The following is a 14,291-nucleotide window of genomic DNA, read 5'->3' as shown; positions in this document are numbered from 1 at the left end:
AGTAAATATGTAAGAACAAAAAATATGTAACATAATAACAGCACTTGAGAAGGGACTTAATTGTTTTTGTTAGTGAAAGTTGTGGATATTTGTTAGTGAAAGTTGTGGATAGTGTAAAATCTAGTTAGTACACTTATACATATGTCATAGTAGCCAAAAAATCTACATTTTACTAATTTTTACTGATTTATGAAATCTTAAGATTACAAATTAAAAGTAATGTTACATATTTTTGGTCATATTTGTAAAAGTGTTCTTGTCAGAAATTCTCCCAGGATGTAAAATCGGCAGGTAACCAGCCAATCGGTCAGTTCTATCTTCAGTGCTTTGCCTGTCTTTGATTGCAGCTCTGGTGGAAGATTGTTGTCCATTTGTACTGTCTCCAGATTTTAGTTTAGGGTAGACTTTTGATGTTTCCATGCTGGATGGAAAATTCCTTCTTTGAATGATTTATTGTAAATTGTTACAAGAGGTATAAGTATTTCATCTTTACAAGCCTTAATTATTATGGATGATATTTCATTGATGCCTGCAGAATTTTTTTATTTTAAATTTCTAATTATGGTTTTAATCTCATTGCTGTTAGTGTCTGTACACAAGGTGAGGCTGTAAGGGGTGGGCAAAGTTACTAATTTGGTTTGATTATTTTCATTATCTGGGATATTTTTTAAGGCGTTTTTGGCTATGTTAACAAAATAAAAGTTAAAGTGATTGACTATTTCTTCAGGACTGTTTGCTAATTGTCCATTTATATTCAACTTGAGTGATTTTGATTCTGACTTTTTAAATCTTGCATTGTTTATTACCTCCCACACAGCATTTGATTTATTAGCTGCTCTGTCTATATGGTTAGTAGATGCTAGAGCATTTTAACCTATTGTCGTAAAGTCTTTTTATTCTAACTGCAGCTTTTTTGTAATTGAGGTTCCCTGAACGCTCATACTGGCTTTTTACTTAGAGATAGGTCTTCTTTCAATCTATAGGCTTTATTGTCAGCAAAACTTTTGAGCTTTTACTTTGCTTAAGTTCTTTTACTCATTCTAGGACAAGCAATTTATTGCTAATTTGAAAATTTTATTGAATATGTTGTATGTCTCCTCAGCAGACTCTGCTTCTAATACTTCCGTCCATGTTTCCATGTTAATAACAGCTGCAACTCCCTCGAGTTTTCGGGCCTCAAACTGAAGCTAATGTTGTTTGATCTGTTAGGTACTTGATTAAAAAGATGATTACAAGAGTTTGTTCTAATATTACAGGTTCAACGACCCGACAGTATGTGGTAATAGCAATATTGCGCTGCATTATAACAACAACCTTCACACACACACCCACACCCACGTAGAAGGACGTTCACCTGGCGTTGCCCGTGCAGCCACTCTGCCACGCAATGCATACCTGCCCAGCGGCACCCAGCTGGTCACTCAACACCATACGTACAATTTGGATGAGGGAACTACTTCCTTCAATAGTCCTGCACGCCACCTACCACTTTCTGTAAGCTTTTCGTTTTCATTTTACAACCACAAAAAAATAATTGTGCTTGATAATTGTACATTAAGATTTTAATTTTAGTAATGACAGGTCAAAATTAAATAAAAAGCTATTAAAAGATTACTTACACTCTACTGAGGCTTTAAATATTTATCCAGTCATGTTGTAGTCATCTAGATCTTTTTCACGTTCCGTAATAGCTGTTGTATCATGTCACTCCAGTTGTCATACACGCGATTGTGTTGTATATTTTTCTGTCATTGCGGTTTTTATCCTTATTTTCCAATCAATCAACATCAAAATAAAGATCATCATTTTTGCTCTAACAGAAAATAAAGTAAGGAACTGAAAAATGTTGTTTCCTAGGGCAAAATTATTTTTTCTATATTAAACTAAGGTAAAGAAAAGAATTGAAACACAAGAAAGAAAAAAAGCAAAGTAAAATATTTTTTAAATATTATACCCAATAAAATTATTATTAAATAATGTTATACTGTAAATAATTTTATTATGAACAATAGGTTACAAAAATTATATAAAATTATATGTATAACCTTTTTAAAACTATTCTCGTAATCTATTTATGACATGTTTGTATTTTCTCTAGTTTCACATTTGTCTTCTTCAGTACACCCTAGAAAAAATAGTCTCTTCAAAAGTATGTACCGGAAAGAAATTAGAACAATACTTCTAAAAAGGGTTAAATTATTCTTATAAACCAATGAGAATCTTTACATTATACCACGTTGCCTTAAATTAAATTTTTTGTATTATTACAAAATGTAATTTCAGAGAGGAAGTCTGTCTCGGATGACTGGTGTGACTATCAATGGCAACAATGGTCAGCCAGACGAGTTGTCCGATGATTGTGAGCTGGAACCACATCACAAGGGCAGCCAGGTCTCCATCTCGACTGTGAGCAACGTGGCATCCTCGGGCTATCAGAGTTTTGCTGCGTACAGTCAGAGCAGTAGTCCTGTAGACCTCAATGCCAACAACAATGGTGGGGTTGTGGCCCCACCTGCTCCTCCCCTTGCCTTCACCAACCCTGTATATCAGCATCATCGGCCACCACGCCGCCGCCAGCGCTCCTGCTCCTCATCATCAGAAGACAACCCTGCAGTGGGAGGAGCATCCCCAGATCCTTCCCCCACACCTCGTTTTCCCCCCGGCCCCAGAGTGCCTCGCACCAATCCTCAATGTGGCGGCCGACCCACCACCTGGCGCACCAACTCTGCTGTCAACACTTCTCATCCACAAAAACAGACATTGCGAGGATATCCCAGTAACCCTGCAAATGGTTAGTACTGATTTTCTAACTAAATTTTAATGGAACAATTTTATTTTTAAATTGGTGAAGTACCTACCGAATATGTTAACACAATTATTGTTATCATCCATTTCTTTCAATTCTGGAAAAATAAGAGATTCATAAATTTATATGTAGTACATTCAGGATTTGTTTCCCTTTATAAATGAGTTGCATATGTAATTTAATAAATTATAATTTATGTTTTTATAATTAAAAAAAATTAAATAGGAATATATTATTTGATGTTGTTGTTTTAGTGGTTTTTGCTATCTGAAACAAATATAATTATATTAAAGTACATAATGTTGTTCTTTTCAGGTCTTCAGTGTCGACGAATGTCCCTGGATTCAACACGAGATCTGTCTGACTCATCCGATGAAGATAGTTGCAGGGGTCGACGTTCAAAACCAAGGAATCACCGTACTATTGAACAGGTAGTGTTTTATTACTATCCTTTTTCATATTTGCTGGGTGAACAAGAGCTATTAAAAGTGAAAATGTCTTTTTTGACTAACTTCTGTTTGCTGCACTTGCTTGTTTTCTCAATGTGTAGTCTTTAGAATATAACTTAAGCCTGGTTCTATGAACACCTTGTTTTTCTTTTTTGTGCATACTCAAGCTCTATGGCTAACTTTAGGCTCAGTGATATTAGTAAGGGGTACATATTATGGTATGTTAGGTATTAAACATATAACTGATCTATTTGGATTTACAAAAGTAACAACTTAAATTCTACACAAAACTTTTTTTAAATGTTAACATTTTTCAAAATATTGTACATTTTTTATTTTTACAAAGCTATTGGGACATTATTCTATATAATACATTGAAACAAAAAGTATTTTCATTCACAATGAGAATAAAGTTTTTACAACACATAAGTAAGTTTAAAAATATTGTTTAGAAATTGAACATATAATTTTTTCATTAAGGATTATATGTTTTGACAACTAAAATTGCCTTCTAAACCAATAAATATATACTTATAATTAGAAACCCCACTTAAAATGCTTAATTATTTAAAATTTTAATGAGTTCAAGATGAAAATGTATTTAATTTGGTACCTTATTTAATTATATACCAGGTCAGAACAGTACAGCCTCATTTATCGGATCCTTAGGTTATACTATACGGATTGGTTTTAAAAAGCGGAAATAGTCCAAATTTTTAAAGAATAAATAATTGTTGTTGAACTTCCAGTGTAATTTGTTTCTCCATGCTCGGTGCTCAGAATAATTCGTAACAACATGCATACATCAGACACAAGTCCTTACATCAAATTCTCGAAAGAGTTGATCTGAGTTGAGCTATGTACTGGTTCGACCGCAACTGTGCTGTCCAAGTGGTGTATGAGGTTTGCCAAGAGGGATGGCAATGCCTAGTAAAGTCACATTATTTGGCTCCAGAATTTCAAGTGGACGTTGGCACCTACCAGACCGGATTTGGTCATACAGTCGTACAGGCATAATCCTACGGATGGTAGCTTTGCACCTCCAGCCACTTGACCAAGTGCATGAACCTTTGGTTGCTCTCGTATGGAACAAGATTACTATTACAATACCATCATCAGTAGGCTAAAACTAACCTGTCTCAAGATGGTTCAGACCATATTACAACTAACCACCGCCATATTATGCTAGGTATTGAAAATGTTGCAGTAAATTTATGAGATGTTGATAATTGTAAATTTGGATGATGTAAATGATTGGGTTTCGACCGACAATGGTGCGTTGAGGTTGTATCAGCAGCTTGTTCTTCAACGGTAACAGAGGAAAGTGAAAATGAATGTGATTTGTGTCATAAGTTCCATAAATTAGAAAGGACAATTCACCTTACAAGATGAATTTGCAGGATGTTTTATTCGTACAGAACATTATAAGTAAAGTATTTTTATTTCGCTAGTGACTAGTATTTTCATTTAATAAAATAATCTATCTCACAGTTCGGGAGTAGTGATGTGGTTGAAGCGAATTTCCAAACTTACAGGTTATGAAGTATATATTGACATCCTAGTTTTTTTAGGCTGTAAGTACAATTTAAATAATTTAGGAACTATTAACATCAAAACATGAACATCATTTGGAATTTGTTCTTCTTTTATGGTGAATTGGATTAATAAATAAAATATTTTCATGAATTCCAGTTTTAGTGGTACAGTGTTCACTTTAAAAGTATGTACTGTGTCTTAAACAGTTCTAATCGCATACATAATACCTGAGATGATTGTGTGATCTGTGCAGTACGAGCGAGAGATCGAGCGACTACAGTCAAGTGTGGAGGTACTAAGGATGAAACTGGAGCAGACACAACATCAGCAACAGGACACAAGCTCACCCTCAGCACTTGAGCCCGAGCCTGACCAAACGGACAACATGAAGGGCATCATTGACAGGTATAGCACAATCAAAACCTCTTATTAATGGGAAATAACCGCTTTCAATGCTATGCAATAAAAATATAATCATCTGTAAGCTAAAGAAATTATAATTTTTATCTCAACAAATCGTATATATTTTTAACATTCTCTATTTGCTATTTGCAATTTCTCTTTGTGCTGAATCATTACACATTTACTTCAATGGTTTCTTGCTTTGTGAATCTCAGATATGATTATAGTTATTAGCATTATTGTGTTTAGGAACTGAGTATTCCTAAGCATACTAAATGTGAAAAGTTATTATTCAGGAGTATTCTGTATTACAATACAAGTGTGCTATCTTTTTTAAAACAGCACCACAATAGATTTACATGCGTGTTACTTTGATGTCATCCCCATTGTTGCACATTCCGAAATGATATTTCATTTAGAGATATATATACAGGGTGATTCAAAACTAAACGGCAATCTCTCGAGAGCTTATTCTATAGCTAAAAACAAGTAAAAAAGTTCATATAACCATATGCCCGGAAACGCTTTGTTAGCGAGTTACGCCTAGCAAAAGATTTCGCCCGGATTTCAGAACCCTTGGTGAAGTCAGGCCGTATAAAAATGGTAAAGGTAGTTACAAAGATACAAATACGATTGTTTTTTATGTTTTTATATCTGACAAATTTATTAAAATTCGTCCCAGAGCTGTAAATGCAATACTTTCAGAGATATCTTACGTAAAACACAAGAATTGGTGCAAAGAAATAACACATTTTTGTGTTTAACGTAAGATTGCTTCCATAAATGTTAAATAAAGGTCATTTTTTTCTTAAACAGATTTGTAGAACATTTAATTCTGAAAAGATTCATGTGAATTACTTAGGAAAAAAATTAATAATAGGTATTGAAATTTAGCTTTATTTAAAAATAAAACAGACGCACAAAAATGCATATTCTTATCTGCATAAAATATTAACTAATGTTTAGGTTGTGAGTAACAGCTGATCATTTATTCAACACTTTTTATCGTCATATTTTCTTTGCAAAGGTTGGCAATATCAGCTGATCAACAATTAAGTTCATGAAGTAATATTTGAATAACCTTTATGGAGGTTTTTGTATTGTGGCGTGTGAAGATTGTATTTTGTGAGATCCTGTGATTATTTGGAAATATTTTATACAAGTGTATAAAATATTTTATTAAATATTTATTTTAAAAATATTTTATTAAATATTTATTTTTAAAATATTTTATTAAATATTTTTATAAAAGTGTATGTAATTATCTTAGTAAATAATGGCAGATAATGTAAATGGTATGTATTCGTTTGAAGAGTATACGGACATGATACTGATTTACGGCAAAGTTAACAAGAATGATTTAGCTGCAGTTCAGGAATATCGTGATACTTTTCCACATCGAAGAACACCTGATCGCAAAACATTTGAAGCTGTGGAGAGACGACTTAGAGAAACTGGTAGCTTTAAACCGAAGCGAATAGATACTGGTCGTCAATGTAGCGCAAGGAACTATAATAATGAACAAGCAATAATAAATGCTGTAGAATTATCACCAACCACAAGCACCAGACGATTATCACGTCAGTTAAATATTTGCCAGTCAAGCGTATGGCGGACACTTCATGAAGCATAGTTGTACCCATTCCATATAACACGTGTTCAAGACTTATTACCGCAAGACCTTAATAAACGGAAGATGTTCTGCTTAAGAAGAAATTGTTTACGACATCAGTATTTTCTTCGGCGTATTCTCGTTACTGATGAATCCTGTTTTACTAGAAATGGAATTGTAAATTTTCGTAATACCCATACTTGGGCGTACGACAACCCACATGAAACTGCGACGAGGCATTTTCAACATACATTTTCAGTCAATGTATGGCTTGGTGTTCTGGGTGATAATTTGATTGGTCCATTTTTCCTCCCTAATCGACTTAATGGAGTAGCGTACTTAAATTTTTTAAGAACAAACCTGCCTACCCTCTTGGAAGATATTCCTGTTCAAAACAGAATAAATGCATGGTTTATGCACGACGGAGCACCTCCACATTTTTATAACGATGTGAAAAACTATTTAAATGATACATACGGTAGACAATGGATTGGTCGAAATGGACCAGTAAAATGGCCACCACGTTCTCCTGACCTCACGCCAGCAGACTTTTTCTTATGGGGTTGGATGAAATCAATTGTTTATTCAAAATAGATTAACACCATAGAGGAGTTACGTAATCGCATTACAGAGGCGGCAGAAACTATCAAGAATGCTCCAAACGTTATGAAACGCGCTAGAAAAGAGTGGATTCGTCGTGCGAAAACGTGCATTGCTAACAACGGAGGACACTTTGAGCAACTATTATAGGTGATTATTACAGTTTTATAAAGGTAAATACATTTTATGTTAATGTTCAGTCTAGAATAAATGATCAGCTGTTACTCACAACCTAAACATTAGTTAATATTTTATGCAGATAAGAATATGCATTTTTGTGCGTCTGTTTTATTTTTAAATAAAGCTAAATTTCAATACCTATTATAATTTTTTTCCTAAGTAATTCACATGAATCTTTTCAGAATTAAATGTTCTACAAATCTGTTTAAGAAAAAAATGACCTTTATTTAACATTTATGGAAGTAATCTTACGTTAAACACAAAAATGTGTTATTTCTTTGCACCAATTCTTGTGTTTTACGTAAGATATCTCTGAAAGTATTGCATTTACAGCTCTGGGACGAATTTTAATAAATTTGTCAGATATAAAAACATAAAAAACAATCGTATTTGTATCTTTGTAACTACCTTTACCATTTTTATACGGCCTGACTTCACCAAGGGTTCTGAAATCCGGGCAAAATCTTTCGCTAGGCGTAACTCGCTAACGAAGCGTTTCCGGGCATATGGTTATATGAACTTTTTTACTTGTTTTTAGCTATAGAATAAGCTCCCAAGAGATTGCCGTTTAGTTTTGAATCACCCTGTATATATATAAATGTTACTGGGTGCAGGGCCCAGGCTGTGCGAAGGAGGATTCCGTATTCTCAGCCAAGTGGGTCAATAATTTAAATTAACTTGTTTGCTACCAAGTGCCACATATTACGGTGCAAGGTCACTCCGTTTGGCTATCGGCCAAATACAGATTTTTACACGTAGACTGGGAATAATGTTTGTGATATTCACCGCAGGTCACAGTAAATTGTAATATAATCCATGCAAAATACTTCAAATTAACCTGAAATAAATGTACCACTGTGTGATTCTAGTTAAACAAACAGCCGTCCTTTCTCTTCCGTTGTTAAACTCGGCAAATTTGTCTTGGAAAATATATAGCAGTAAAGCTATCTTTTGTCAGTTGTTACATGATTTCACTAATTGTCAGACACACAGACCAAGCACCTCACATATACGGCAGACATCCACGTAGGCTGTTACAATACGATTAGGGCTTTAAAATAGACTTATTAAAAAAGATCAGCATCATAGCAACACAGGAGAACAGTTCTGCGAATGTGTGGTGGCAGTTTATGGGTTGAAATCAGCCATTGCACAACTTTTATCATTGCGGTAGTGAAAGTGTTAAAAACTCTTGTGAAAAAGCACAACTCCACAACTGAATTTACCTTGTTTTTTTTTTTCTTTGATTGGCATACAAATTTTAGCCTAAGAGTATAAAATATTATTATTCCTGAGAGGCAACGATTCAATCACCAATATGCCCATACATTCCTGAAACCTGCACTAATTATGTTTCTAGTGAACATTGTTATTTGCTCTTAAGTCCCACTGTTTGATAAATTCTCCTAATTAGATCTTAGGGTAAAATATAGAATTGATGTCATTTGTACGTAACAATCAGAATATTCAGAATCCAATGTGAATACAAGATATTTCACAGCAGAATAAGATAACTAGTCACAATAAATTTAAAAAATTCAAAGGATGACATTGAGACTGCAAAATGTCTATTCTTGAGAATGACAATTAGTTTTATATTACTCTTGTTAAAAATTTGCTGCAATAACCTTTTTATATACCCAAACCTAATTATTTTCAACTTCATTGTTCTTTCCACATACACGTAACCAATCATTTTTATTCCTTGTTTAAACCGAGAACAAATGGTGTGATCAGGGTCCATGGTTATTATAAACGTGTCTAACTAGTGTAAACCAAAATAAATATCTCTTAATTTTCTTTACATGTAATATGTTTGTGTAGTATTTGTAATATGTTAAAGAGCGCAATTTAATTTCCATGTTAACTCAGTTAAAAACAGCATTTCAATGTAAACTGAAAATAAAAATTGTTTCCTAGGTTGATCTCTGTGGAAGAAGAACTACGACATGAACAACGCAAAATGTCCGAAACTCTTTCACACAAACAGAAAGTGATCGAAGCCCAGGAACACCAGATAGCAGCACTTGATGCTGCCAACAACCGGTTGGTGGCTGCACTGAGTCAGCTCAAGGACCGGTACCAAGTCAAGACCAACAATAACAATAACAACAACAACAACTCTGCAGGAGCACAACGACTTCTAGCCGAGCTGGGGGATCTCAAGAGCTCCTCTTGCTAGAGCGATCTCTCAGGCCTAAGGTTTTATACCAAAGATTTTTCAATACATTGTGACAACAAAATATGTTATTCAACTCAGAGCAAAAGCTTTCAAAGAAATCAACTAAAAACGATTTGGTACGCATTATAGCTAAAGTTATTTTGGTATAACTTTGTATTTGACAGTATTAATGAATGAAGGCTAATTAATTGTTTAGCCGTTATATAGTTCATCATTTTAAAATATTTTTATTGTTATGAATCCACTTAAAACAGTTATTATAGTCTTAAGTTTTGACCTTAATTTTACTCAATGGACATAATATTATCTTCTAATATTTACATCCAACAGGGTATTTCTTGAATTACACTGAATTGATATGCATTTTATGTTACTTAATTCTCAAGAATATTATTAATAAATTATTTTATGTATTATGCATTACCTGTTTTGACCAATCAAGCTTGGAAAATGTTGAGGAGGTAAAACCATTACAATCGTCTTTTATACGATTCTATGAAATGAATTAAATTTAAAATTTACTGCTCTTGGAAGTTTCCTCCTTCTAAAAATAGTATATTATTAGTTTGAAAGAAATAGGTCACCATTCCCTTGTAAAATATCTCCCAAATTAACTTGTGATGCCTTCGAGTTAGAGCTTTACCCACTCTTGTAAACTGTGAGCTATATTTTACAAAATATCCAACATTTTTACAAAATATCTATATTTGTAGATTCCCGTGGTATTTTGTTGTTACCTATATCCTGTAAGAATTTGATACAATTCTAGTGTAAACTGTTTGTATGTGTCAAAGACTCTGATATGATATGCCACAAGCAATAAGATCTGATATGTAACTCGTCTCAGTTGTGATAGTATCTTTGTATATTAACTGTATTATTAAGTTAAATTTATAGTACACTTAAACATACACGCACACACATAATTGAATATTTTAATTGAAAATATTACTCTCAATTTATTTATGGCCATTATAAGTTACATAATACGATACAGCACAGAACTTGAATTAAAGGTATATAATTCTGTAGATAATTTGTATAAATTGTTTAGTTATTGGGATGAATGAAGGCTATTTAGAACAACACTGGTCTTTACCACATAATTTTTTAGGAACATAAAATCATAGAATGAAAAATAAATTGCTACATTAAAAAATATTCAGTATCTTAATTCATAGTAATAACATGACATATATCTGAAAAAATTACAAGTAGTAGTAGTTTTAAAGTTTATCTAAATTCAATTTAAAAATAATTATATATGTATATTCCATATGAAAATAATAATATAGAAAATTCAAATAAGATAATTAAAATCTAAAAACTGTGGTTAGGACGCTTTTTGGAAAAATGTATTAATACATCAGCAACGTAGTCCAATTTAAGTAATGATAATTACGATAATTATTTTAATTTGTCAATAGACATTTAAATTTTATCTACAGTCAAAAGCCTGAACTAGATTATTTATTTCCTTTGTTCATACTTTTACTACATTATTAATTACCCCATTTTTGTTTTATTATTGTTAGCTTTCTAATGAAAATATGAAAAACACAAGTTTAAAATGTGAACTGTATGAATTACTACAGGACACTGTGGTATCATCTTCGCCATTCTCTAGTGGAAGTCTGTAGATTTCATCGAACTACATATAATTCTGGACCTTGCTCTCAAAGAGACTGTATAACCTTATTGGTACGATGTTCGCCATCTTTACTTGTGGCAAGAAAGCTGGGCTATAGGGTTGGCTCTACAACTGATATTGCTATGCTGGTTCATATACTTGGTCAATTAGATTATTTCTATTGCGATGACATTCAAACAAATTAATTAAAATTCTTCCATTAATATAATGAGCAATATTGTAGTTTCTGCTACAAGTAAAGAAAGCGTCTTGAATTGTTTCTGTAATTGAGGCAATGTGCCAGAGTTTTAAATTCTTTGATGGCAGATTCTCTTAGAAGATATTGTGAACTTGTACATTAGAATTTTGCTATTTTTAATGGACTACTACATCTGATTACTAAGTTCCCATAGGGGAGGAATGGAGTTAACATCAGGTTTTTAAGTAATTTGTGTAGAGCACATTCTTATTTAACAGATATAAAATTGTACAATAAAGTTGTTCATTTATGTTGTTTTATTTTGTTTATATAGAAAGTAGATTTTGTATATTTTGTATTTCCTAGTATTGTTATGTATTATGTGTATTTAATTTTATGTTTCGTTATTTGTTTTGTAATTAATTTATCTTGAGATTAATTATGGTTAAGGACAATATATTATTCAGTGAAAGATTGTCACTACATGATTCGGTCATTGTAATAACTTCATTTATATATCTGTTTATAGGATGTTAACAGTATTTTTGTACAGTAATGAAAATGGCCAAATGAATTTTTTTGTAACCAAAGATTAGTGTTGTGTTAGTTGTTTTAACATTTGGAGCTGTAACTTTAATTAAGTGTTGTTAAATCCAATTCTGAATTATTCGCCTAAAACAACTCGGTGTGAAAACCTATCAGTTGAATACAATATTTTGAGTTGAATTGTTATTCTATATCAAAGACTGATAAATATGTTTTTGCAAGATTATTTGTAGAAAGGTCTAAGCTAAAATTATGCACATTTTCAGTTATATTTTTACTCTTATTATTCATTGTTTTAACCATTGAGTCAGATTTTTTAAGTGATGCACAATATTTGATTGCATAGAGAGTTAGTTAGATTTCTTCAACAGCCTTATCTAAGGCTTACAATATAATTCATTGTAGTTTTAATGTTTAGGCGCAGTGTAAAGTAGTTTGTTTGATAGATATGCGTTTGTTTTAGTTACAACTCCAAAAGTCCTGATGTAAACTCAACCATTTTATCTTTTAGTGATTTGTGAATAAGTTAAATTAAATATGGTACAAATAGAAGTAAACTATGTGTTTTTTATTATAAACCCTATTGTCCAGCTACATCAAATCTCGATTAACTGACACATATATGGTGGATAAACTGCAAAAAGCTGATAGTGGAATTTTATAGAGCCATTGACCTTTTAAGGAGTAATCATGTCGTATGAAACCTAATGTACATGAGTAAGCACTTTTGCATGTTCACTTGAATAGTGTAAGAACCTTTTTTGTAGTTGTTTTGTAGTTGCTGTAAGTATGCCTAAATAGTTTATTTTTTAGCCAAAAACACGTTCTAAATAGGTAGTAATAAATATTATAGTTTTTAAAGGTTTACTTTAAATTTTTTACAACTTTCTCAATCTATATATATAAAAATGAATGTTTGTCCTTTATAGAATCGTAAACTATTTGACCGATCATTATGAAAATGTGTGTGTGTATGTATTTTTCGACGGAGAAGGTTTATATACTATGCCTATTGATGTATCTCGCCACCAGACAGTACTGCATATGTCTTAAAAAGTTTTTAAAGCGCCTGCACACTATAAACTGCTATTACGAGATAGTTACGTATATTAAATAGCGAAAAACTATTTGAAGGCGTTAAGCTTTGATGTATATTTGTCTTCAAAATGCATTTCTGGTTGAACTTAAAGCTTGAGTGTTAGACCACTTTATTATAAAGTACATGTACATAGACAATGGCTATACATACACAAACATACACTTTTGACAGATTTTCTTGATCGTGGCAACAATACAAACTCTACATCGTCGTTGGAAATATAATTCACTTGAACCATAAGTGCACATACACGGGCAAAGCTTACGAAAAGCATGTGAAGCCGCGGGAAACAGCTAGTATTTTATAAGAAAACATTTTTGTGTGGCACTCAGCAAAACACGGATGAATGCACAATGCTTCTCTACATTCCTTAAATAAATATGAAGTGTCTTTCTTTTTCAGGATCTTGTCTTATTTTTGCTGCAGACAAAAGATTGAGACTGAATGGCTCTTCCACTCTCCACTGAATGACAAAGGAGTAGGAAAATGACACTAGTTGGATTCTTGTTCCCTACTAGTGGATGTTGGATTTTCATTGTCCTGGGTACAGAATGAGCCTCCATTGCATTGAAATGATAATAACTTGATTCATAAAGTGTTCAGTGGTTACATTAAAAGGCATCATTAAAATAAACTTAAACTTAAAAAACAAACGACAAAAAAAAGTTAGTTTTGTTATTTAAACACATATGTGAAAGAAACGATTCATCCGGCAAGTGAGAGATCGGGTTCGAGTCCCGGCGGAGCAAGTACTTTTTGTGATTCAATGTTTATTGAAATTAAATAAGGCTATTGCCATTTCTACAAATTTAATGTAAATAAAAGTCATTTGACAGGTATTTGGTCTTCCGATCATATGTTAGTTTGGTTATTTAAACACATATGTGAAAGAAACGGTCAAATACAAAATAATTGAATCGTAAAAAGTGATTGAATGTTTATTGAAATTATATATATAAAACAAAAAACATCAATCACAGATATATATATATATATATATATATATATATATATATATATATATATATATATATATATATATATATATAT

The 14,291-nt window shown here is 32.3% G+C and overlaps 1 protein-coding gene across 9 annotated transcripts in view; it reads left to right on the top strand.

Annotated features, from left to right (window-relative positions):
- LOC124359500 (ras GTPase-activating protein raskol-like) overlaps positions 1 to 12,699 on the top strand; it is a 342,763-nt gene extending 330,064 nt beyond the window's left edge. For all 9 annotated transcript variants that reach the window (XM_046812276.1, XM_046812274.1, XM_046812277.1 and 6 more), the window contains 5 exons: positions 1,257 to 1,494; positions 2,284 to 2,791; positions 3,122 to 3,237; positions 5,045 to 5,196; positions 9,506 to 12,699. In XM_046812276.1, the coding sequence (XP_046668232.1) occupies positions 1,257 to 1,494; positions 2,284 to 2,791; positions 3,122 to 3,237; positions 5,045 to 5,196; positions 9,506 to 9,767 (1,276 nt within the window). In that variant the 3' untranslated portion in view covers positions 9,768 to 12,699. The remainder of the gene's footprint in view (positions 1 to 1,256; positions 1,495 to 2,283; positions 2,792 to 3,121; positions 3,238 to 5,044; positions 5,197 to 9,505) is intronic.
- The last annotated feature ends 1,592 nt before the right edge of the window (positions 12,700 to 14,291 follow it).

The sequence above is a fragment of the Homalodisca vitripennis genome, chromosome 4 (assembly GCF_021130785.1).
Source record: "Homalodisca vitripennis isolate AUS2020 chromosome 4, UT_GWSS_2.1, whole genome shotgun sequence".
Classification (NCBI taxonomy): Eukaryota; Metazoa; Arthropoda; class Insecta; order Hemiptera; family Cicadellidae; genus Homalodisca; species Homalodisca vitripennis.
Note: the sequence above shows the minus strand (reverse complement) of the source record. Positions and strands in the feature narration are given on the sequence as shown.